General features: G+C 33.7%; 2 protein-coding genes across 3 annotated transcripts in view; one reads left to right on the top strand and one right to left on the bottom strand.

The window, feature by feature from the left end:
- Positions 1-2669: 2669 nt before the first annotated feature.
- LOC126821086 (cathepsin L) lies at positions 2670-24246 on the bottom strand. 2 transcript variants are annotated; one of them, XM_050549396.2, is made up of 15 exons: positions 23958-24243; positions 22480-22533; positions 21799-22035; positions 20861-20977; positions 20390-20470; positions 11561-11657; positions 10700-10813; positions 10074-10222; positions 8967-9063; positions 8378-8458; positions 7703-7825; positions 7248-7312; positions 6566-6656; positions 5710-5768; positions 2670-4491 (listed from the first exon to the last, which is right to left on the bottom strand). In XM_050549396.2, exons 1-15 carry the CDS (start codon positions 24156-24158, stop codon positions 4420-4422), a joined length of 1638 nt encoding a protein of 545 aa, XP_050405353.1. In that variant the 5' UTR covers positions 24159-24243; the 3' UTR covers positions 2670-4419. The 2 variants fall into 2 exon arrangements, with proteins under 2 accessions (XP_050405353.1, XP_055957168.1); XM_056101193.1 differs by lacking the exon at positions 2670-4491 and adding an exon at positions 4663-4755 and having other exon boundaries at positions 23958-24246.
- The window catches only part of LOC126821084 (U3 small nucleolar RNA-associated protein 25 homolog), a 35266-nt gene continuing 28206 nt past the window's right edge, over positions 18041-25100 (top strand). The window contains exon 1 of the mRNA XM_050549394.1: positions 18041-18183. Within this exon, the coding sequence (XP_050405351.1) occupies positions 18170-18183 (14 nt within the window). The 5' untranslated portion in view covers positions 18041-18169. The remainder of the gene's footprint in view (positions 18184-25100) is intronic.

The raw sequence follows: 25100 nt of genomic DNA, 5'->3' as shown, positions 1-25100 counted from the left end.
GCTGGAACTGGCTATTAAAGGGACAATAACACTCTTGCTGGCTTGAAAGCTCCAGAAAATAAATAATATCTCTATCTAAGTACTAGATGTTTAAGTGTCCTAACTGTTGTGTAAATTATCCATTACACCCTATTTTACTTGTCCAGAGGGTTCGAAAATATTTTTAAATCAAAGTTTCATTTGAAAAGGTTTACGTTAGACGTTTCAAACCATTATGTTGAATTTTTCAAAATTTTTAAATAAGGTGTGTTAAGATGAAATTTGTATCATCAATTAATTGAAATATTCTAAAATAGTACAATTTGTTGACCAGAATAAAGATTGGGACATATTATTCAGTGACAACAAGAGTGGTATTGATCCTTTAAACCATGGGATACATTTGATGTAATTAAATGATATTTTTAACCACTGAATACATTACCGGTAACAAAATTGAAGTAATTTTTTTATAAGATGGTGCAAATGCATAAAGACTTTGTTCTGCTTGGACGTAGCATAACATGAAGTAGTGTTACCTATAGCTCTGTAAGGCAGGAGTGATATGGTGCTGCTATGACTTGAGCTTATGAACTTTTTCCAGGTCGAATTGAGAATTTATTCAATATTTTACTGCTGACAAAGATTTGCAAGATTATGCATATCTTTTATTGATGGGTGAAATTTTGTCAACCTCCTTTATATATTTTTAAATTATTTATTAGAAATTGAATAAATTCTCAGAAAATGATTCACCTGTCACGCCGAATTTAAGCACAGAATAAGATATCGCACAAAGTTTGTCCATCATAGGAAAATATTTTGCCAGTTCATGAAACCTTTAGTGTAAGGGAGGTAACTCTGTGCATGTGTCCTTGGAGCCATATTATCTCCCCTTAGACCACATACCCAAACACATTTGATATATAAGGCAACACAAATAAAATAAGTTGTTTCTCGGGCACCGCCCGCACGCAAAATTGGTTGCGCGTGCGGCCTATTTATTAGTGTTGATGAAAAATAAAAAATATGTAACGCCCGCCCGAACATCGATAAGCAAGTCATAAAAAAAATATGCCGCATGTATCTACATGCCCCATACGTGAATATCCATTCAAATGTATTAAACTGATTCAGATGTAAACGCTCATTTACGGGTCTTTTTTTATTGATATCGAAAGAACCTCCATTTTTGTATCACGTGATTTTAATTACCTCCCCTTGTGAACTAGAATTTGATTGTGTTAAACATCGAAAGTCATTGTCAACAATGCAATGTATTTCAATCATTCGATCTTAATCGGCTCATTATTGCCGGCTTCAGTCGGTCCATGTTTGAAAAAATCCTACTTATAAAACAATGAATCGTAGAACAGGTTAATTATTATAACTTGTGGCTACGAATACGATACGATGATAGTCACCATACCTTAGTCAGAATCTAGGTCATTAGCACATTTAACGGTAGTTTTGATAATCCGGAAAATAATAATTGGATTACACATTTGATGGTTTTACTGACGAGTTGTTAGTTAAATTTAAATAGTCATTCGATATAAACCCCAGATAGAACACCGAATAACCTGAGAAACAGTCATATCCCGATGACACGTGACATTGGTTGGAATTAGGTCAATCATAATAAACCAGCGATACTAGATTTAGATCGCAGTGTCGTTTACCGTGATGATTATTTTTGATACACATGCTGACAGAGGTTTACTCTTTAAAATATTGTCGTTATTATGGACGGCTATTAATAGTCGTACGGAATTTTATTTTAAACCAATTTCAATTATGGTTGTCACCATTACCATTAGTAAGCTACATTACGTGAATTAAATATGGAAAATTATTTTCCTTTCAGTCAGTGTTCAGTGTTTGAGTAGACTTGATTTTTGGGTTTATGTTCTAAGTATGTATAATATATAATTGAAAGCAAAACCGTAGACAAGTAATGACTTTCTCATTAAAAAAAAAAAAAAAATACAAGGCCGCCCTCCCGCCCAAACAATTTTCAACAATAGGCAAATTTTATTTTGCACCATCCTCTAGCCATAAATGAGATAAAAAAAATAATAAACCGCCCTCCCCCCCTACAGTTTCAGCTGTCAGTTGCCCGAGAAACAAGACATTTATTTTGTGTAGCCTAATCTTCAATGTTTTCCTTTCATTTCTGTCTTGATCCTGCTTATTTATCCCAGAAAGTGAGTTCTGGTTCAGCAAATTCGGATAAATTAAAATTATAAACAATTACAAACCGTATACTGTACATTTTTCTGTAAACAGTTTCTAATATTAAGTGATCATGAAGAACTGTAATGAACAAACTGTGAGGCAAACTGGGTTTGTATTTATCATACTTCTTCAAAGTTAAGGATTCTTTTACATGCACATCAATGGTCCTCTATGTATACATAGGTACTTGGTTTTTCATACCATAAGAATGACTAGATACTGTTACTATTTGCGAGGCCCTCCCTACTGATCAGGGGAACCCATGTGGGAGAATCCCTAAGTACTTTCTTGGCCAACACAGGAATCGATCCAGCGCATAACCCATTGAGCCACTGTGGCTCCTTACTATGAGATTGTCAGAGCACAATTCCATTGCTAAAGGGTTAACAGTTCTTAAAAATTCTATGTAGTTCGATAAACATAGGCCTAGATCTACAATACAAACATTATGATTTTGATATTAAACTATTTTATTAAGAAGAAGCAGATCTAGTTTTTACGGAAGGTTTTGCAATAGATGGACATTTAATCAAAATTGGTATCATAGCACTTGTTAACCTTCGTGAATATACAAAAACGTACAAAAATAATTTAATGTATTCGTCTAAATAAGCAATCCAACTCTACAGAGTGCAGTTCATTCTCTAGAACAATTTTAACAGTTTACATTTTATTGTTGCATCTCCTGGAGCCTTGTGTGTTGATATTACTCAATAAAACTTGTGACTATTTTATTTCGTGCTTCACAAAAATTCATTCAATGACAATGTGCTTATAATAATGGCAATTTTTTGTGAATTTGGTTGCCGTTTCAGTAGAAAACGTTATTCAAAGACGGTATTTATCTTATTAACATGCTTAATATATAATAATGAAATAGAAAATTTACATTAAATATTACAATATATATCTATATGGTAGGTTTCTCAAATCAGCTGAATATTTAGTTAATTTTACTGAGGAATATAATATACTGAAAATATTTATGTTTTCAAAACCTATACAATTATTATACACTGGTATCTCACTAAATAATACATGTAGTTTACTGTTCAGAACTAGACTTGTAACAGTGTTAAAATGAAGTCTGTAGAGGTACATGTCTAATAGAGTGAACAACATGATTAGGGGCCACGAAATATGCACTGAGTGAATTAGAAATACCTCGATCAATCATGACAGCTAAAATGTTCGCTGTTATTGATTTTGTCATGAGTCTTATCCCTTCACATCATATATAGGGGCCCGACAGAACTGTTACAGAACTAAACTGAGTCTAATTCGACTGCATATTCGTCAATCCACAATCAAGTATCTCTCCTGTGTAGAATATATAATAAGGTCTCACTATGATATAGTTGTAGTCACCACATAGTGAAGCCCTATATGGTATATCACTGTGTTGGCCACCAAGGTTAAGGCCACATACATTAAATAGATGCTTACTGGTGCAATTAGGAGCTGACTTGTTAGGACCAAGGTTAAAATGTTGGTGGCCAAAAGATCTTACATTTATAATAAACATAGGTATGGAGCTTAGATTGTTTTGCCTCCAAGTATCCCAAAGCGTTATCGCCAAAATCAAATTTTAATTGCCATTTTAATTTTTTGGCGACATTGGCGACCGACAGTGTGAGCTAGGTAGTGAAACACCAGTGTTTGTGGTAAATGATGTAACAAATTTTCTAAATATCTACAGAAGTTTTGTATAAGTAGTAATCACAGCCTTGTATTTCATACCAACTTTGAAAATTTTATATGACATTTTAATTTAAAGATAAATATAATACAATAGTTGGCTTATAAAACAAAATATATAGAATACTGGGTAAATAATGAATACATAAAAAAAAGAACAGAAATTTAATCTCCTCGTTAAACTTTATACAAAAAATATAGGGTGACCAAGACACTTCAACATTTGTTTTTGGTTTTCCAACAATGGTATAAGCAATATTGGTTTCTAAACAAAATTCAATGGACATTTTAACGAAAGAACAAATCGTTATCTCGTAAAAACGCCCTATATATAATTTGTTAAAATGTATTGGGACAGATGATATCGGATATTGAAATTCAATATTAGAGAGAGTTTTGATTGTATCATCTGATTTAAAGTTGTAATATTTAGGAATGTATAAATAGAAAACAATATGTTATTTAAGTGTTCCAGTCACTCGGATTGATATACTGAATAAAAGGTTAAATTACAGCTGATGTACACATTGTATTCAGACCACAAACTCCAGCTCCTCTATACACACGATAATAACCCTGAAATATACAACATAATACATTATAATAACCCAGAAAATACACAACATAATCACGATAATAACCCTGAAAATACACAACATAATACATGATAATAACCCGGAAAATACACAACATTATCACGATAATAACCCTGAAAATACACAACATAATACATGATAATAACCCGGAAAATACACAACATAATCACGATAATAACCCTGAAAATACACAACATAATACATGATAATAACCCTGACAATATATAACATCACGATAATAACCCTGAAAATATACAACATAATACATTATAATAACCCTGAAAATATACAATACTAGCAGGATACTCGGCTTCAATCGGGGCCCAAAACATTCACATGGTCATGCTGTTTAATTTGATACCATATATGTGGGGGTGGATCGCAGTGATGAAGCGTGATGGGTGAACACCCCCACAGAGAAATATTCGCTTTGATTTATATAGATAATATATTACATGATAAACAAAATGCAATGGGGTTTAAAGTCCTAGTGTTCTGCGCCGACTGGACTAATGAAAATGGGCGTATGCCTTTGTTCTGAGGAAAATTTTGCCCGGACAGCGGCACTACTGCCTACTGTCAAGGACACTTTTACATTTATGCCAATTTGTACACGGGGCATCAGTTTTTGTCCCATCTGAATGACTACATATATATGTTGTCCCTTGCCAGGACCTTTTAATAGCCCTGGTAATATAATATACCACAGAATATATAAATAATATCGTTCTATAAAACAAGTACGATAGTACAATGTACCAGAGCATGATGTCATATGGACTTGTGACGTCATATTAAAAATTGAAGTCAATCTATGCACAATCATCCAAGGAACAAACATGCCAAGTTTCATGTCTATGGTACTAGAATGGCAGAACCTTAGGCTATTTTCGAAATGGGTCACACCCAAGAAAACCAAGAAGATAAGTAGCACTTGAGGTTCAGTTTGTGATCCCAAAATGTGTTTTTGTTCCTAGTAATAGTGTATAATAATTACACTAGAACCTAACTATAATGTCATAACACGATCGTTCAACATGGTTCCTGAAAGCGAGCGTAACAAGGAAGCCCATGGGATCAACATATAGTGGTTTCACTGGTCAGAGGAACCAAACCCTATGAAATACATTACGTAAAATAAGTAGCCTACATTACTTATTCTTAAAATAAAAAATATGATATTTTAAAATGACATTACCTTCTCTCCCCAAGAAGGACCCCAACTGTTCTTGATTATCCAGTATGGTTCACTCCCCTCTGTAATAGATAATAACAACAGATGATTCAATATTAAAAGTGGAAGTATACATCTCTCAGTATAGTTTATCAGCAGTTTAAATGACAGAAAATATATTCTGATTAATTATTCAATCTGACATGTCCTTGATTCTGATTGAACAGTAACACACGTTTTGGGTCCTAATTATAAAGGTCATGTCTATTGCACAATAACACGTTCTCTAAATCAGAAACAGGAAGTGTTATCTCCTACCTGTAAATGGATATCATTGACCAATCCAGCTGTTTTTGTTATTAATTTTCTGGACATACATATACATCACATACTGTTGTACTAAATCAACCAAAACTTTGAACTCACATGGTACAGTCCTTACTATCATTTGGTTAAGTGAGAAATTGAGGGGTTGGGTTGTCGAATGGTTAACACGTGCGCGTTGGATCAGAAGGTCTGTCATTGAGTCAAGTGGCGTGGTTTGTGACAAGAAGTAGGGTTGCCTGTCCTACTTTGTGGGTTTTCTCTGGGTCCTCCTACTGTTAAAGACTCCTACGCACAAGCGAATTATTGAAATAAAATTGAAACATGTGTTAGTCCCGAAATGACCTGATTAGCAAGTGTATGTTAAACCTCATTTCTCTCTCTCTCTTTGAAGTGAGAAATTAAAATGAAATCAATTATTAATAAGTTACATAGACAATTTAGATAACAAGGTGGGACTTCTTCCCATATTTGTGTATTCTCTTCGGATAATCTAGTGTCCTCAAACAGAGTGGCCACCCCTTTCATAAGTAACTTTAGGATAAGTTGTACTTACCAACACCATAACCAACAATAAGAACACCATGGTCTAATTTGGTTGGATTACAGAAAATCTTCCATGGATGTGAAATTCCACCCATATAGAACTATAAATATACAAAATATATATTAATATACTATATTCCTCGTCTATATTCACCAAAATATCTTAAGGATGAGGCTTTTTTAGTGGTTAAGATGTAAACATTGTGTTTGAATTGTCTGAAATGTGGGCTTCTGCAACATTTGTCCTGCAACCAGGCCCCCCAAGTTTAGAAAGCATTATCAGACTTAAGTTAAGAATTTATTCAACTTTCAGTCACTGTTTATGAGTAATATCTTTGATCCAGAAACACAAAACTTTGCTCATAGTATCTTATCGATGTATTTGATACATTAAAACAACAAGTTTTATAAAGGATATATCTTAGTTAAAATAAGGCGAACAATTTTGAGTAAATTCTTAACATAAATTTAGGAATGCTTTGTGAACTGGGGCCTGATGTATTAGTTCCATTTTCTGGGTAAAACATGATTAAAAGTTTTTCCTAAAAAAAAAAAAAATTGACATAGATTGTGTTGTATGATTAGTTCTCAATATCCACAATAATAAATTTAATACCGGTAAGCCATACACGTCAATCATATTAAAGTTTGAATTAATTACTGTTACCAATTAATTTAAAAGCTTGATTTACCTGCATAGCAAAAGCATTGATACCAATAGAGATTGGACCATTCTTAGCTAACCATGCAGCAATTTCTGAAAAAACATTGATATACTATATGTTATACATACAATAATATTTAAATATTATAATTTAATCAGTAACTCAAATATAACACACCAGTTCTAGCCAATCATTACTTTATTCTAAAGATACATTCCCGCACAAATATTTATAGGGTTGGCCTAATTATTTCCAATAAAAGTATGGCAAATTTGGTATATATGGAAAGGAGAGGCACTCAATCTTACTAGAAAAATACTGGAATCACTGAAAAACACTCATGGAGCACCCACAGGACAAAATTGTAAGGGTATCACCAACTGCCAGCCTGTCTGAAGTGACACAAGGAGTGTTTCATGTGTTGATCTAACACCTAAATCAAAGGGGTCTAGTTAGATCCTTTAATCATATTACCAACTTACCAACTTCATTTTGTGATATTTTTACAGAACCACTGATTTTAGCAGCTACTTCAGTTTTATTAAAGTAACATGACTTCTCATTATATCCTTTATAACCATATTCTTTCTCAGTTTCTAGACCACCTGTAAAATATACACAACTTATTTATCACATAAAATATATACAATTTATTATAGTTTATCACACAAAATATACACAATTTATTATAATTTAACACACAAAATACACCATTTATTATAATTTATCACACAAAATATACACAATTTATTATAATTTAACACACAAAATACACCATTTATTATAATTTATCACACAAAATATACACAATTTATTATAATTTAACACACAAAATACACCATTTATTATAATTTATCACAAAGAATATACACAATTTATCACAAAGAATATACACAATTTATCACAAAGAATATACACAATTTATCACAAAGAATATACACAATTTATTTTAATTTAGAACACAAAATATACACAATTTATTATAATTTGTAATATGTGATAACATTTTGAGGATTTACACTGAACTTCAAAGACTGTATGGTAATCTGCATCTTCGGGAGTTCTCTACTTTATTGAATATGTCATTGTTGTTGTCTATTACTGTGTTGAAATGTATACAATACCCACTCACCTATTTATATTTGATTATAACTTACCTAATTTCATTATAGCTTCATAAGCCTGAGATGGTAAACCTCCATTACATCCTTGATCTACTTTATCACAATCAACCAATTCTAAAATAAAACATTCAATAAAGGTTAAACATACATTATGCAAGAGCTAAATCTGCCTATAGCAGGTCTTTCTTTAGGCCTGAAATGTTATATAAACTATTAATTAGACATTATTTAACATATCCAGACCATAATCAACTCTCGTTGTCATGGCTAGCCTGCGATATTTACTAGATTAGGATAGGTTATTCTAAACGAAAATGTAGCTTAGCTATAATAAATAATGATTTTCCTTAATTTAATATCACCAATAGATAGTATGTTAATTTTATCTGTTGTAGTGATCTGAAGAAATATATTTAGTATGATGGAGCACCCCCGCCCCCAAATAATGGAAGCTAGCCATATCTATAAGCCATTAGTCATGATCCAATTTTTCTCCCATTCTGATCAATGCTAAGATGCAAGAATTTCTCTTGATTGCAGTGAGAATTTTCTGTTAGAGCACTCCCATCCACCCTTTTTTCAGAAAATCATTCACCTCCACTGTTCAACTTCCCTATCTTACCTTGTTCTGATAGAGACAGTAACTTTTGTCTTCTGATAGCCCATTGTCCTTCGATATTACCAGTTGTAGAAAATGCCCAACATGACCCACAACTACCCTATAATACAAATATAATTACACATTATTTTACTTAATAGAAATATTATCACACATTTTAATAACTCATTATTTCAGTTTTTATTTGTTTTATAAAGACGATAGTATTTTCATCAATAGGTTGCATGTTAAAGGGACAATAACACTCTTGCTGGCTTGACAGCTCCAGTAAATAAATATTAGCCTTGTTCTAAGTATTAGATGTTTAAGTGTCCTACCTATTGTGTAAATTATCCATTACATCCTATTTTACTTGTCCAGAGGGTTCGAAAATATTTTTAAATCCAAGTCACATTTGAAAAGGTTTACGTTAGGCTTTTCGAACCATTTAGTTGAATTTTTCCAATTTTTTAAATTAGGTGTGTTAAGATGAAATTTGTATCATCAATTAATTGGAATGATGTAAAATAGTACAATTTGTTGACCAGAATAAAGATTGGGACATATTATTCTCTTACAACAAGAGTGGTATTGAGCCTTTAATAAACCAGAAATTGTTATTCCATAAATAGTGTTAGTGTATTACTGTTCAATTACTTAATGCCACTCAAAGAAGTTTATGTAACGTAATGTATGGGGTGAACTCTCATGGCTTGTCATGTGTCCCTGTGGTTGTGAACAATTTTGTGAGACATAAGATTTTAACTAATCTTGAACCAAAATTCTACATTTAGCATATTTACTAGTTGTTTACCAGTTTTTCTGTATTGTCTAGTGTCATATCTGAAATGCTAATTCTGAAACACCCAGTGTTCTCCAACCATACAGGCAAGCTACAATTGTTTGCCACCAAGTTTAATCGATGGCACCAGGCTTGACGACAATGCCTTACTTTACAACTATAACTTCTTCATGTTGACAAATTTAAAATGCCAGCCACATTTGTATAACTACAGTCCCAAAATGGCAGAAAATGTAATTCAGGCTCAGATTTTTTAGTTTGAGAACACTGAAGGTGACTGAACACCCTTCGGAATCTCATACGCTAATATGATGTTTTTTTCTCTTTACCTGATTTTTAACAGCAGTAACGGCACCGTGATCTCTCCAATCAAAGCTTGTAGGTACTGGACCCTGGGGTATATCGGCATCTAACATATTGTCGGGCCGAACATTCAAATTCCAGGGTTTAGGATTCAATCTCAGACCAAATTCTTCCGCTAAAATAAAAATATCATGCAACTAAATATTTTTGGGGTATCTTTTCAATAACTTAAAAATAATAGACAAAACATTGTATACATAGAAAAGATCAATTCGCTTCTCGAAAAGAATACAACCTGGTATGCAGTATATTCCTGTTTATAATGATTGAAAGTTGTCACCTGAGAGATTAGAGTTTACATAATAAAATCCTAGACAGTTGGAATTTAATAATGCGTAGGCCGAAACACTTATGTTGTGTCCTCATAGACTGCTTCAAGTTTTATGCTCGTCTTCGTTAGCCCAGTTCAAGCCAAATGACTTCTAGCTGACATCTATCAGCCCATTTAATATTATCTATAACTGTGCTATACTTAATTCTATTGTTTTATAGAACATACACGAGTGTATTTCTATTAATGGTGATAGATGACATTACTTTCTTGTTTTACAGTATTTCTGTTTACGTCCAACTAGTAGTATCAGTACGGTACCTGTCATATCAGCGAATATTGTAGGACCATATTTAGCTGTTCCTCTTTCAACATCCTGTATTTTTCTGGCTGTTTTCATGTTATCACAGAAAACCTTGAAACGTTTCTTTTCCTCTGAAAAATATAAGAAATTGTTAACATCTAATCTCTATATTTAATATTTAAAATTCTACACAAAAGTTATTACACTTTAATGCATATAAACATTTTCTGGATATTATATAAGTTCCAATAATAGCAAATATTAATTTCAGTGCAAAATATTGAGCTTTTTCGAAAAACCCATTTACAGAACTCAATTAAGGATTTTCTTTGTTTAGTTGTATGAATGATATGATATTTAGACCTAGTTATCCAGACACTTCCAGGTAGCTTGGAATTTCTGGGTTTATGGTTAACCCCAGATGGAAACTGAAAGTTTGTATTTCTACACAAAAGAGTCAGACATAATGCACAGAACTAATATAGAGGTTTCTAAGACTTAAGAGAATGCCCTCTATAGAGGCTTAAATGGGAATGCTTAAGACATCTTGAACAGTCATCTTCTAGATACTGAAGAACTTTCACCTCAAAATTATCAGGGCGGATCAATTTTGGACGTATTTTGTTTACTTCAGATAAGCAAGACAATATTTTAGCACTATCTCATTTTTTTTAAAGCCTATAAATTTAATTGTATTTATCGTCTTTTAAGGTTAAATTATTTCAAATTCTAATCACATGACTTGTAAATTGACTGAAAGGGTAATTCTCCAGTTGGTCATTTTTACTGACAGTCAGTCAAGACCGGCAAATATGACTACTGAAATACGAACCCCAACACACTGCACTTGGAATAAAGCGATTTACATGTAAGTTTACCTTGAGTAGTTTCGTAGTTTTTATTGAAGTCTGTTTTAAACTTGGTGAAATGAGCAAGGTGACATAAATCATGGCTGTCTCCTCCTAATAGACCTCCCTGAAAACAAACAAATCCGACATCAATAAAACGAATTAAAACATTTCAATTATTTCCACTGACAGCAAATGTATAAAGATACATTATGAGAGATTAGATAAAGAGCTGGCAGTTCTCACTATAATAGTTAAAAAATAGATAGTGCAAAGGGAATATGCTGAAAACTTCAGTCCAATTGCTCCACTCTCAACTGAGATATTAGTGATTGAATTTTAGATCTAGCCTCTACCATCATTACTAAAGTCGGTACGCTAAAAAACAGTCTCGATTATCCATGTTTGGATTTAATCATCAATGAGTGTTGGGCAGCAGATTGGATTCAAATCCAGTGAAAATCCGACACGAGATGGCATTGAGAGTTGATTATGGTCTGGATAAGTTAATTAATGTCTAATTAATAATTTAGATAACATTTCAGGCCTGAAGAAAGACCTGCAATAGGCAGATTTAGCTCTTGCATAATGTATGCTTAAGCATGATATTTCTTCACACCCTACAAAATATGTTTGGAATGTGAGCAGATTTGTTATAAGAAATTTGAGTCTGAAATCTGCCAGACAATTACCCTGTAATTTGTTGTAACCTTGTTTTCAATGCATTACTTTTCTTCTTTTTTTTACAAATTTAATAGACTCATTGAGCATAATTAATTTATTTTTCTGGGTATTAAACAATGTAAAATAATTTCAACAAACTAATTGAGGTCAAATATTTTGTGGATAACAACTTTATTTTTTCAGCTAACATGCAAACTGATCATCAGTAAATATTATCTTAGCCGCTACTATCACTGACAGTGATGACATCGGGGCCATTTAATTAACCTTTTTTTTCTTCTGCAAATTATTTTCTAAAACAATTTTTTGAAATTATTAAGAAAAAAATAGGTGTTGGAAATAGACCTGGATAAAAAAATATTTCCTTTTTCGTGAATATGGGTAGATAAAATAGTACAAGAAGGTGTAAAATGAGTAAAAGGAACCAATTCTGCCCGGATCAGTTTGTGTTACAACATCCGACACCCTAAGATCGACTTTGCACGTATACCTATACTGCACATGAACTTACAGGTCAGTTATCTTGCACAGAGTTGAAAGAAGGCATTCACAGAACGGCTGTGAAACAGATTGGCTAACTTCTTCTCGTTTACAGGATCTTTTATTATTTGGTTTTATCCTCCACCTTCCTTCACCAACTGAGTTAGGAGGGTTGGATGGCTGAATGTGTGCGTTGTATCATAAGGTCTGTCATTGATTCAACTAGCATGGTTTTGATTACCCAATTGAACGTGACAAGGAGTAGGGTCGCCTGTCCAACCTCCGGTTTCCTCCCACTGCTAAAGACCCGGCCTATGTGTAAGCGAATTATTGAAACAAAATTGAACCATGTTAGTCCAGAAATGACCTAGTTTGGGTCGAGTGGACGTTAAACCCGGTCTCTTTCCAACTGGGTAAATGGTATATGCCATGCAGTGTGCTATGAGGTAAATCTTCACAAAATCTCAATTCCATCTGAATAATAGACAATTTTCCTTGCAATGCACCACTTACAAGGTAAAACTAGGCTGAAAAATCCTGATAAATGAAATGAAATGAAGACAGGCATACACCATACTGTGTGCTATGAGGGAAATTTTGCCCTGACAGTGGGACAACCGAACGACTAGACATCTGTCCTTGTCAGGCCCTCCGTCCAGCATCACTGACAAGGGGGAACCACACCAGAAAATCTGGATGGACACCCGACCTCCATCATTCCCCCCACCCCCCAAAAAAAATCCTGATAAAACTTTCTTGGGATCGAACCCAGGACCTTGTAAGTGATGCAGTGCAATACCCACTGAGCCACCGTGGCTCCCTGCTGTAAATAGTTTATATTTCATAATAAAGTGCTAAACAGTATCATGATTCGAAGGTGATTGAAGTCATAAGCTTCGTTCGAACACACTCTAGGGATAAATCAATAGTCAATCTTTTATTTAAATGTGTTTATAAAATATTTGTTAATATTATTAGTGACTAATGTTTTTATTTAAATCTCTAACTAAGCCAGGTTGTAACTGAACAAAGGTCAAAATATAATGAGTAATTAGGTTATAGAGATGTATAGTGACTACACAACCCTTGATTAAATAATTATTTCCTTAATAAAGGAAGAGAAAGACACTTTACTATTTGAAATATCATTTTTAAATTTAAACTGGTTATATTTTAATTTCAAATACATGTAAATATAAAGATACCACAAGTAGCTAACAAAACAAACAAGTGGTTCAGATTGATGGGTGTCTGTCTGAACATTTACTATTTCTATAACACCTGATACCATTTCTCATGTGTTCACACAGCTAACACTGTAACCTAGCACTAATTTCTTTCACATTCATTTAATATCAAAATCTTTGTTTAAAAATTTGTAAAATTCATCTAATTTGTACTTGTGTCCAGTTTAAAGCTGATTGATTAATTTTGATAATGAGTGTCCAATTCAAGAATTAAACGCTTGTAAATTGGACATTCATTATCAAAATTGAATAGTCAGCTTTAAACTGGATACAAGTACAAATTAGATGATTTTGGGTGATATTAAACAAAGATTTGATATTGAATGAATGTGAAAGAAATTAGTGCTAAATACACAAGATTAAATGATACCCCGATTACAGTGTAAACTCAACTATCATTGTATGTTTGTTGTATGTCAACATTGGAAATCAAGTAAATATCCTCAAATCCTTGAATGTCAAATTATGTTTTTGTTTTCAAAGATTAGGATTTTGCATGATTCTGGTACTCAGTACACAAATAAATTTCAATGGTTCCCTTGACAACTCTTCAATTTAATTCAACTTTTCAGGAATGTAATTGAGTTGGGTCAACACAATACTTCAGTCATTGGGGACTAACATTACATTAACAAATTCATTGTTTTAAAGTCAAATGTACAATGCTTGGGAGGTGAATTCTGAATTTCATCCTACTCTTTTTTCAAATTCCAACTGTCAGGGATTTTCACGAGTACGCCAATGTCGTGTGCATGGGTTTTTGTCTCATCCATAAGACTAAGTAACACATTATTAGTCATCCCAATAAACCGTATCTCGATTTGATTCTGCATTGGGGTCTGTAGGAGTAGAGGACCTGAAGAAACCCACAAGGTTGGCCAGATGACCATACTCCTTGGTCACGTACAAGCGAGGAATCAAAACCCCACCCGTTGACTTAATGACAGACATTTTGATCCAATGTGCACACGTTAAATCATTCAGCCACCCAACCTCCCGCTGGTCTTGTGTACAGTGACCTTACCGCTCGACTTTGATGTGACCCAAATCAAAAAAGTTAAGCTCCTTTAAGGATTAATGTTGATCAGAAATCTTAAAGAATTTTGTTATCGTAGATAATAGAACTGGTCCATCATAGATACGACACAGATACATGGTTGCCATGCTTGGTATCCATGAAATACAACCCGAGACATTCTGATAATTATTTATGATAAAAAAAAACTTTTTGTTTAACAGAGAAAATCTTACCCATATTTATTAAACGTGAATTTTAAAAAGTTAAAAATAGAATTGTTTACAGAAAGATAACCGACATCATTAATCAATTAAAAAATTGTTATTTCCTCACTTTTTTTTTTATAATCTATGACAACCTATATCTTGATCTCTCTATATCAAATCCCTTATTGTTCTATGACTGCTCTAGATTAATATTCGAATATAGGCTACAAAGTAATGCGGTTAGAATTATAGTTAAAACCTAATCTGTACATTTACTATACAAGTTAACCAGAAAAAATATCAGGGATCTCCAAAGGTAGTTTTAATTCAGCTATGATTTCAGAGAGAGAGAGAGGGAGGGAGGGAGGGAGGGAGAGAGAGAGAGGGTATAACCTCCACAATAATCTTGAGCAGTGGGTGAAAACCAATGAGGCTTGACAGGCGAGCTACTCATCTATCATGTACCAACTTCTAGATATATAGTCTTTAAATTAATTCTTTTTTCTCCACTACTACAAATATGCGAGTGGCCTTGGGAAAGCACCTGGACTTGTTCAAAGTTCTGGCATCTGGGAGATTTCCCACATTTTTATAAAATAAGAAACTCTTCAGACAATATTTCTGCTCATTTAGGAGCATACATGTATAGGATTAGAGTGGAGTGAGGCCCACACATCGACAACGATTCGCACGTTTGTAAGACAGTATTTTGATAAAAGTAGGACACTCGCCTGGCATTCCAGACCCATAAATAGTTCTTCTTTGATTGGCATTTAGTAATTGAACATATTAACACAGGGTACAAATTTATGGATACATAATTACTGAGTTTAATACTAAGCATTTCGACAAGGATACTCTCATCTTTATCGAGCTTGTACTCTGTGTCCATAAATAGTTGAGCAAGACAAATGGGAACTGGGAAGGCTTCAAACCATAGGCCAGGTGTCAAATTCTTTCGTTGGTAATCAAAATGAAATGAAATGAAATGGAGTTTAACGTCCTACTGTTCTGCTCCTAACCTGGGCTAATGAAGACGGGCATACGCCATACAGTGTGCTATGAGGGAAATTTTGCCCGGACAGCGGCACTACGGCCTACTCTTATAACGAATTCCAACTGCCAAGGGATCTTTTACGTGCACGCCAATGTGTACACGGGACCCCGGTTTTTCGTCCCATCCGAACGACTAGACAGCTTTCCTTGTCAGCCCCTCTGTCCTGCATCACTGACAAGGGAGAACCACGCCGGAAAATCTGGATGAACTTTCTCGGCCAATGCAGGGATCGAACACCCGACCTCCAGGCTAGCGAGCTAGCGTCTTACCCACTTAGCCACGTGATCCCCTCGTTGGTAATCAGTATTCCCCCTACATCAGTATATTTCTAGTGTACATGTACAGGTTGCATGGTTCAACTGAGTTTGTAAGTCACTGTTTTCTATAATCGGTCAATCTTTATCTTTAATCATATCTATAATCCTGTCTGTAATCAGGGTTTAACTAATACAAATGTTGACAAAGTATTTTACTGACTGACAATTTTATCCAATGTCAAAAACTTCAGGTGACAATTTCACAAAAACAGCTGGGTGTACAGAAATTTTAATCTTTGAACAGGCATGAGCTGGGGTCAATTTGGTTCATGTTTAACTATGAAGCTACGGAATAGAAAAGAATGGGATGGGGGGTAGGCAGTAGTGTAACAGGACGGTCTTGGGCCTTTGGGTGAAAGTACTATGGTGGGGGCTTTGTTAAATTTTTTTTTTATTTTAGTTTTTTTAGTTTTTCATACACAAAATTATTCAGTAACATTACGTTGTATTACACAATCAATCCACGACCAAGACACAATATACAGAAATAACAAACAACAAATGCACATCAAGTGAATGGAGAGAGAGAGAAATGAGATTTAACTACACTTGACACAAACTAGGTCATTTCGGGACAAACACATGGTTCAATTTCATTTCAATAATTTGCTTGCACATAGTGGTCTTTACCAGTGGGAGGAAACCGGAGGACCCAGAGAAAGCCCATGAGAAAATGAGTGGCTTTCAAGCACTTTAATGAACTAATTAGGAGCTTGGATTTTCCATAATTAGGTTAGTCTAAGATTATTTTGAATATGATACTATGACACAAACTAGGTCATTTCGGGACTAACACATGGTTCAATTTTATTTCAATACTTCGCTTGCACGTAGGGGTCTTTAGCAGTGGGAGGAAACTGGAGAGAGAGAGAGAGAAATGGGGTTTAACGTCCACTCGACACAAACTAGGTCATTTGGGACTAACACTTGGTTCAATTTTATTTCAACAATTCGCTTGCGCGTAGGGTCTTTAGCAGTGGGAGGAAACCGGAGGATCCGGAGAAAACCCATGAGGTTGGACAGGATACCCTACTCCTTGTCACGTACAACCGGGGAATCAAAACCACGCCATTTGACTCAATGACAGACTTTATGATACAGCGCGCACATGCTAACCATTCAGCCATCCAACCAAACTGGAGGACCCAGAGAAAACCCATGAAGTTGGACAGGCGACCCTACTCCTTGTCACGTACAAGTTGGGAAATGCAACCATGCCAGTTGACTCAAATGACAGACCTTATGATACAACACACACACGCTAACCATTCGGTCATCCACCCCCTCTTCAAATGAATGGATACGAGGGGCTAGCCATAAGTGTCTATGCACTGCAATGTACAGTCCTGGGCCTGTATTGATACCGATTTCACTCAAAATGAAAACCAAACTAACAATAAGGTAATATTTCCTATACATTGTGTAATACTAGTGTGAGTCATGATCGTCTATGTGCTAGATGAAATATAAATGTAGGCACACGGAAGGAAAATACCTTTATGACAGGACTAACCATTTACATAAAATGTAGTGAAAAGCGAAGTAAAAACAAAATGTAGTAGTTCAAAAAATAGGAATGAAAACATGTAATACTGTGTGTCTTTAAATATTACTTCAGCTTATTGTTCACATGATTGATCACGGGTATGTAACAAATTAATATATTCAGGGTTTTTTTTAATACATTGGGTGGAGACCCTTGGGATTCTGTAACTCTCACCCAATGGGTGTGACCCTACGAGGGTAGGGGGTGGTAACATCTTTATAGTTGTCACTTAACTGTTTTTGATTCTAACATGCAATTGTTAATTTTCTTCAAATTTCATCTTAGTCTTTTGGTGTTTTTATTTTTTACGTGTTTGACAAAGTGTATACAGGTGAACTTTGTTATTTCATGTTATACAAATAACTAGTTCCACATTTCTTATCAGCACAACAGGTGTTAACCATGTCAAGTTGAAACGGTGCAGAAGAAAAACCCACAGATTTTTCAACCCATGTAACTAAGTTTAAGCTTGCATGCAGAAATTAGTGTAAACTTCAAAACCGTGAAAAAAACATACAGAAGTGTGCAGTAGACTTGCAAACAAGAACAGTAGACTTAAAAATTAGCGAAGTCGAATTAAAAACGAGCGCAGTCAAATGAAAAACGAGCACAGTCGAATTAAAAACGAGTGCAATCAACCACAACAGAATTATCTGAGCACTAATGTCTTACATTACAAGATCTGGACGGATAACATATAGATACACAGATTTCGGTCACAACCACAGAATAATCTCAACCAAACACCAAAATTTGAATTTTCATATTCTACTTATATGGCTTTGTCCTTCTCCTAGTGAAATTAGAACCATCCATGTCATTCACTTAGAAGCAAATAAAAACAACAGACAATGTAATATTTTATTCAAAATAAAATTATCAAAAAATTCTATTGGCACCATTTTATTAAGTAGTAATTCTCACCGGTCGGAATAGCTTGCGGCAATTCGAACACATCGGTAATTCATGAACGTTTATGTAAGTTGATTAGTATTTATAATTAAAAGAGTTAATTAGTATTTCTACAAGCTGCATTTAACAATATTCCATTGATTCAGCTTGGTGTGTTAGTGTTATATCTAGGCCTAAAAAAATAAAACATGGAGTGACACAAATATATTCCATTGATTCAGCTTGGTGTGTTAGTGCTATATCTAGGCCTAAAAAATAACAAAACATCGAGTGACACAAACATGCTAAAATAGAAACAGTGGAGAAATGTTATAAAGAACAGAACAGCTGTAAACATTCTCATATCAACCAGTTTCATATTATACTTCAGGGTGGGTCAGGGAGTGCGAGAGGCCCAACAGTCAGTCCCCACCACAAAAATATCCAGGCCCCCCCATTTTGATGCACATGTGTTCACATAAAATTTACTAATTGGAAAGATTACAAAATATTTACTAAAAATCTAGATGTTCAAGAAATCATTCCTTTTAAGACCGAGCCTTCAAAAGCTTTACAGATTTACAGTATTTTAAGAAAAAAGATTTTGCAGAATAATGAAATATTAATTGGTAAGTGTTTAATAAATGAGAAAAACTTGTAAGCTGCTAGAATGTTACTGTTCAAAAAGGCATTGATCTATTACAAGTCATATTTGTTCAAGCTAAATTCTGATTGCATGTTTAACATAGATAGCCATATTGAAATAAAGAGACGGGAAGCAAATGCAAAGACATCAGAGTTGTTGAAAACATAACAAATGTCAATCATTGTTGATTGTTTTAAAGAGCTGTCTGTTTAACGATTCTGCAGATTTATAAACTAAATACTCCATACTTTCTTTTATTCTAAGGTTTGTCTTATTGGTTTTGTTTTGTGTATAGTGCGGTCTTCCTGCATTTACTACTACACAGCAGAGAATCATATTTAAATTCATACAATTGAAGAATAGGTTGAATTAACTTAACAAAAACATTTTCTTCTTCTTTATTAATGCTTACAGAAATATTCAAAATTCAAATTCAAAAAGTTATCATGGGGACTTATACGGATTTCTTAGTATTCGTCAATGGAATTTGATCATTTTCTTGTTGATCGTGAAATATTAAAATAATATTAATTCAATGAAATCATCTTATATAAAAGAAGAAGTAAAGGAAGATTATTAATTTGAAAGATTTCTAAAAATGTGAAGAGATGCACAAAATTCAGTCCAAAAATTGATCATTTCAATTATGTTGAATATTTGTACAGCATTTAAATAATGACTTAGAATATTCGAATAGTAAAATAACCATTTGATGTGACCACTATGTATTACAGTTTTTATCATTTTACAAAAAAAAATTAACTGACCTGATTACAGCTGAAGTCTGTTAATTTCCATTGGGGAGTTTCCCAGACTTGTTGTAAAACAGTGAATTTACAAACATTCCTCTAAAATAACCAAAAAAATAATACTGAAATTTGTTGTAATGCCCTACATGTACTTTCCTGCTAACAGAAGGATAGGCATACTATTGGTCATGTCTTCATCGAATTCAAATTCCCAAGGGCACTTTTACTTGTAAACCAATGTGTACACATGACCTCAGGTTGTTTTTTTTTCGTACCATCAGAAGGACTAAATGCTTTCTCACAAACATAACATTTTACGAGGAATGTGTGATTATCCAGTATCAATTATGATTGCCAGTCTTGAGGTCACTTCAATTTTTTTATTTTTTATTTTTTATTTTTTGAAATAAAAACAGGTCATGCAGCCCTTTAAATGTGGGAGTATCTGATAACCAGAATATTAGTTTTGTCTGGCCTTATAGTACTTACCAATCCGTTGACATTTGGTTGACAGTCAGTAAATCCTTTGTTCATATTATCTTGACTATTTCTGCATTGAGTTTCTTGCATATCAGCATCAAATTTATAGAGATTACCTGCTACAAGCTGTAAATATTTACATAAAATAAGAGATGGGGCTTGAAATCTGTTTAGAGAGAGAAATGGGGTTTAACGTCCACTTGACATAAACTAGATCATTTGGGGACTAACATATGGTTCAATTTCATTTCAATAATATGCTTACGCATAGTGGTCTTTACCAGTGGGAGGAAACCGGAGGACCCGGAGAAAGCCCATGAGAAAATGAGTGGCTTTCAAGCACTTTAATGAACTAATTAGGAGCCTGGATTTTCCATAATTAGGTTAGTCTAAGGTTATTTTGAATATAATACTATTCAAAATCAATCATTTTTAATATCTCCTGATGAGTGTGATTTCGCCTCTTTTTAATATGATTACTCATTCTCAAAATTACATTTATTTTAGGAGCTAAAACTAGTTTCATAAAAACATCTATTGTCATTTGCATTCTCGGACAATATTTACTTGACAAATTTCAATGCATCCAATCATTACTTAAAGAAATTAACCATTTTTTGGCTGATATTCCTTTTGGAGATTCAGTATCTTAGACAAGCCTGGAAATAACGGTTTTAGATGTACCTGACAAAATGTACGTCAGACACTAATGAAATAGTATCTGACATTTTCAACTAAGTGCTGGACATGTATTAATAATATCAATAAATAACACAAATCAGTGCCAGACAAAATGATAGGCACCTGAGGTTTTGTGCCTGACAAAGCCTGAATCTGTGTCTGACATTGTCTGTGACAGGTGCCTTATTTCCAGGCTTGAATATCTAGTTTGCAAGGAATCACAAATCCCTCAAATAACGACCAAAGACTTTAACATTTTATTTTACCTGTTTTGATACGTTTGAGATTTTAAGGGGTTGAGATCTGAACATTGAATTAGATCTTTGATTGAAGCTTTCAATACCAAAAGAAATGGCTTTCTTAGTATCAGCATCCATATCGGCTGGAACAATACCTCCCAAAAGAGAGCGTTTTGTTGCTTTCAGATCTATACAATTTTGGGATGTCATTTTGTTGGTGTTGGTCCATGACTGAACAAAGACAACAACATCACATTCTTTAACCTAGAAGAAAATGGTGAAATTTAAATTATTAAATTTGTAGCGAACAGTTCCCTTGTCAAATAGGTAATTTCCTGGAATTTTTAAATATAAAATAAACTTATCAAATTTTTTTGCTGAATTTACAACATTACACCCAAGAAAACACAAAATTCTTATTTTATCAAATATAAATTATTTTTTTCTTCTTCTTCTTCTTATAACCAAGGTGACCTGCCCTGAATTTATTGTCTAAGATATCACCTTGGCATAGGCAGACATTAAATAACTCTGTTTTACACACAGTTCAAACAAGTAATAATGATTCTGCTACCATTTTTACACAAGCCTGTCAGTTCTTATACTTGGTGTCACAAAATACTAAATATTTTGGACATTGGAGATGTGAACAATGCTGTGCCTTTAAGATTAAATAATACTGTATACTATAGTAAATAAGTTACTTACATCTGCACCATATTGTACCCTGATAGTCAAATAATAGTTGATACCAGCAACAACCTATTAAATAAAAAAACCAATATATTCTACACATTTATCAACATATTCAACCATAACATCATCAACAGCGTCATTTTTTATTCGGAGCATCATTATAAAAGTGAAACACAAATATCAGCATCACACGTTAGTGTTACTGAAAACAAGTCTAATTTGACTTTTGTATGACACCTAGTGAAATTTTTAATGGACTTTAATGTCAGGACTAACAGCATCTGATGGTCTAGAGAGTTGATTACAGGCTTGTCATGTGAATAAATATCTAAATACTAATTTATATAACATTGATTTGAAGCCAAAACAAAGACCGGAACAAACAGATTTAGCACTTTATATATTATATATAATGTATCTTTAATAGCCCTTTGTTTAGTTAATTTCTTTTAGGATTTTTAAACTAATTTTGTCTGTGACATCTCATATTCACTGTTCGCTTAGCAAATTATTTAATCATTAATTATATAGAAATCTTTAACAAATGTAAATGAGAAACAATCATTTGACTGCCATTCATACCAGATGTAACTGTCCTATAACTAATTGTAAAGAAATGAAATAAAATGGGGTTTAACATCCTACTGTTCTGCTCCTATACTGGGCTAATGAAGACGGGCATACGCCATACAGTGTGCTATGAGGGAAATTTTGCCCGGGCAGCGGCACTATCGCCTACTCTTATATCGAATTCCAACTGCCAGGGGATCTTTTACGTGCATTATAACTAATTGTAGATTTTATCCAGTTTCCTCCCACACACAGGTGAATTATAGAAATAAAATTGAACCTAGTTTGTGCCGAGTGGACATTAAACCCCATTTGTCTCTCCCCTATAAATATTGCATTAGCACCTTTTCTTAAAATAATGATATCTGATGTCCCATTCGTTCTTGATTCAATTTCAAGTCTCCCAAATGTCAAGACCAAATTTGCACAGAAAACTTATTTGAAACTAGGTCTATTTCTCTATAAAGTCCCTTAATAGTGTCATGGTGGACCACTATTTTACATAGTGGATTAGTGATTTAAGTGGATGATTATTATTTGACTGACAGCTGCGAGGTTTTATACTATAGTTCTTTTGATTTTGAGCGAGTTAAATATAATTACATTAGGCCTATCAAACTGATTTACAAGCAACATGCATGAATGATTTTGAAAAGTAACTGAAAGGTCTCCAATCTTACAAAGATCTAATGTATGATTGTCAGAACAACGAATTTATTTCCTTGTAATATTAGGCTAGTAATACTAATAATATGCCACATTTGCATAGGCCCTTACCCCTTTTTTTAAAAAAATAAAACCCTTATACTTTATATCCTGAAAGAATAGAGCCTACCACCCAAATTAAAATTTACTCAAACCCCTCTGCTTTGTGTGTGTTGTATGTGTTTGATCAACTTTTTGTGTGTATGTTTTTATACCTGAGTTTGTGCTGACACAATCTTGACATTTGTCATCTTTGCATCCGAGTTCAATAAACCATTTAGTTCTCCTAAAGCAAAGTTTGTCGCAGCCATAATTTGGTCATCCTTTTCGGGATTAGGTACGTTCGACTTTCCTCCCATCAATCCACCAGCACAGAAAACGACGGGCAAAAGCCCGAAAAATACCAACAGTTTCATACTTCTTTATCTTTCAACAATTTTTAGCTTCTACTTTGTAAACATCGTCACGAGTCCTTATTTATAGATTTAGGCGCCATCTACATGTAGGATAAACTTTTTTATGGACAGATAACTACTGACATTTTACCCTGTAAAGTGCCATTTTTAACATTTATCAAATTGCAGCGGAGAGTTTGTAACCTAGGGTGACCCGTGCACTCTACGGAAAGTTGGCCTCGACACGGCTAAATGTGCACGCTTCAGTTGCGTGTCTTGAACTGATTTCTGACAACTTTAAATTGAGTCGATAAATAGCCATGGCACGTGCAATTCTCTACAAATATATCAACTATTACAGCCGTAAAAAATCTATTGTTGACGATTTTGAACAGCAGTAAAATTTAGCTTCTTGGTTATTACAGCAGCTTTAGAAATTACGTTTGTTTTATTTTTTAAATTGCTTTATCATTAACTGTACCGTTAAGAGCGACATCTTTTTGTTTAGTACAAATAATATCTCTGAATTCGTTTCGTTAGCAGGAACATGATACTAGCAGTAGTTTCATTTTACTTTTACAAGTTTCTTAAAACAATTGTTGAGTTGGCTAAAGTGCTTATTTCTAAATTCAATTTCTTGTTATTCTAGCTTTCTGTTATGTTTCGTAAAAAAAAAAGTAGTCTTGATTATCCCGACCTGTCAATCAGACGTAGAATGGTCGATAGACTGGTTAAGCGAGACTAATTTCAAAACAAGGGCACGTAACCTATTTTTTACTCGAAGTTTTCTTAATCATTTGCATCAATAATTCATAGAATTCTGATATTTCAAGACAATGTTTTGGAAATAAAGAATTTACCGGTTTGTGCATTTATCTAATCACCAAATAAAAGCAAATACCTATCCGTAATGCCAAGCTTACAACTCGTAATATAAAGTGGCAGAAATATTTTGGGGTTCCT

This window comes from Patella vulgata, chromosome 5, assembly GCF_932274485.2.
Source record: "Patella vulgata chromosome 5, xgPatVulg1.2, whole genome shotgun sequence".
NCBI lineage: Eukaryota > Metazoa > Mollusca > Gastropoda > Patellidae > Patella > Patella vulgata.
This window is presented reverse-complemented; position numbering and strand designations above follow the sequence as displayed.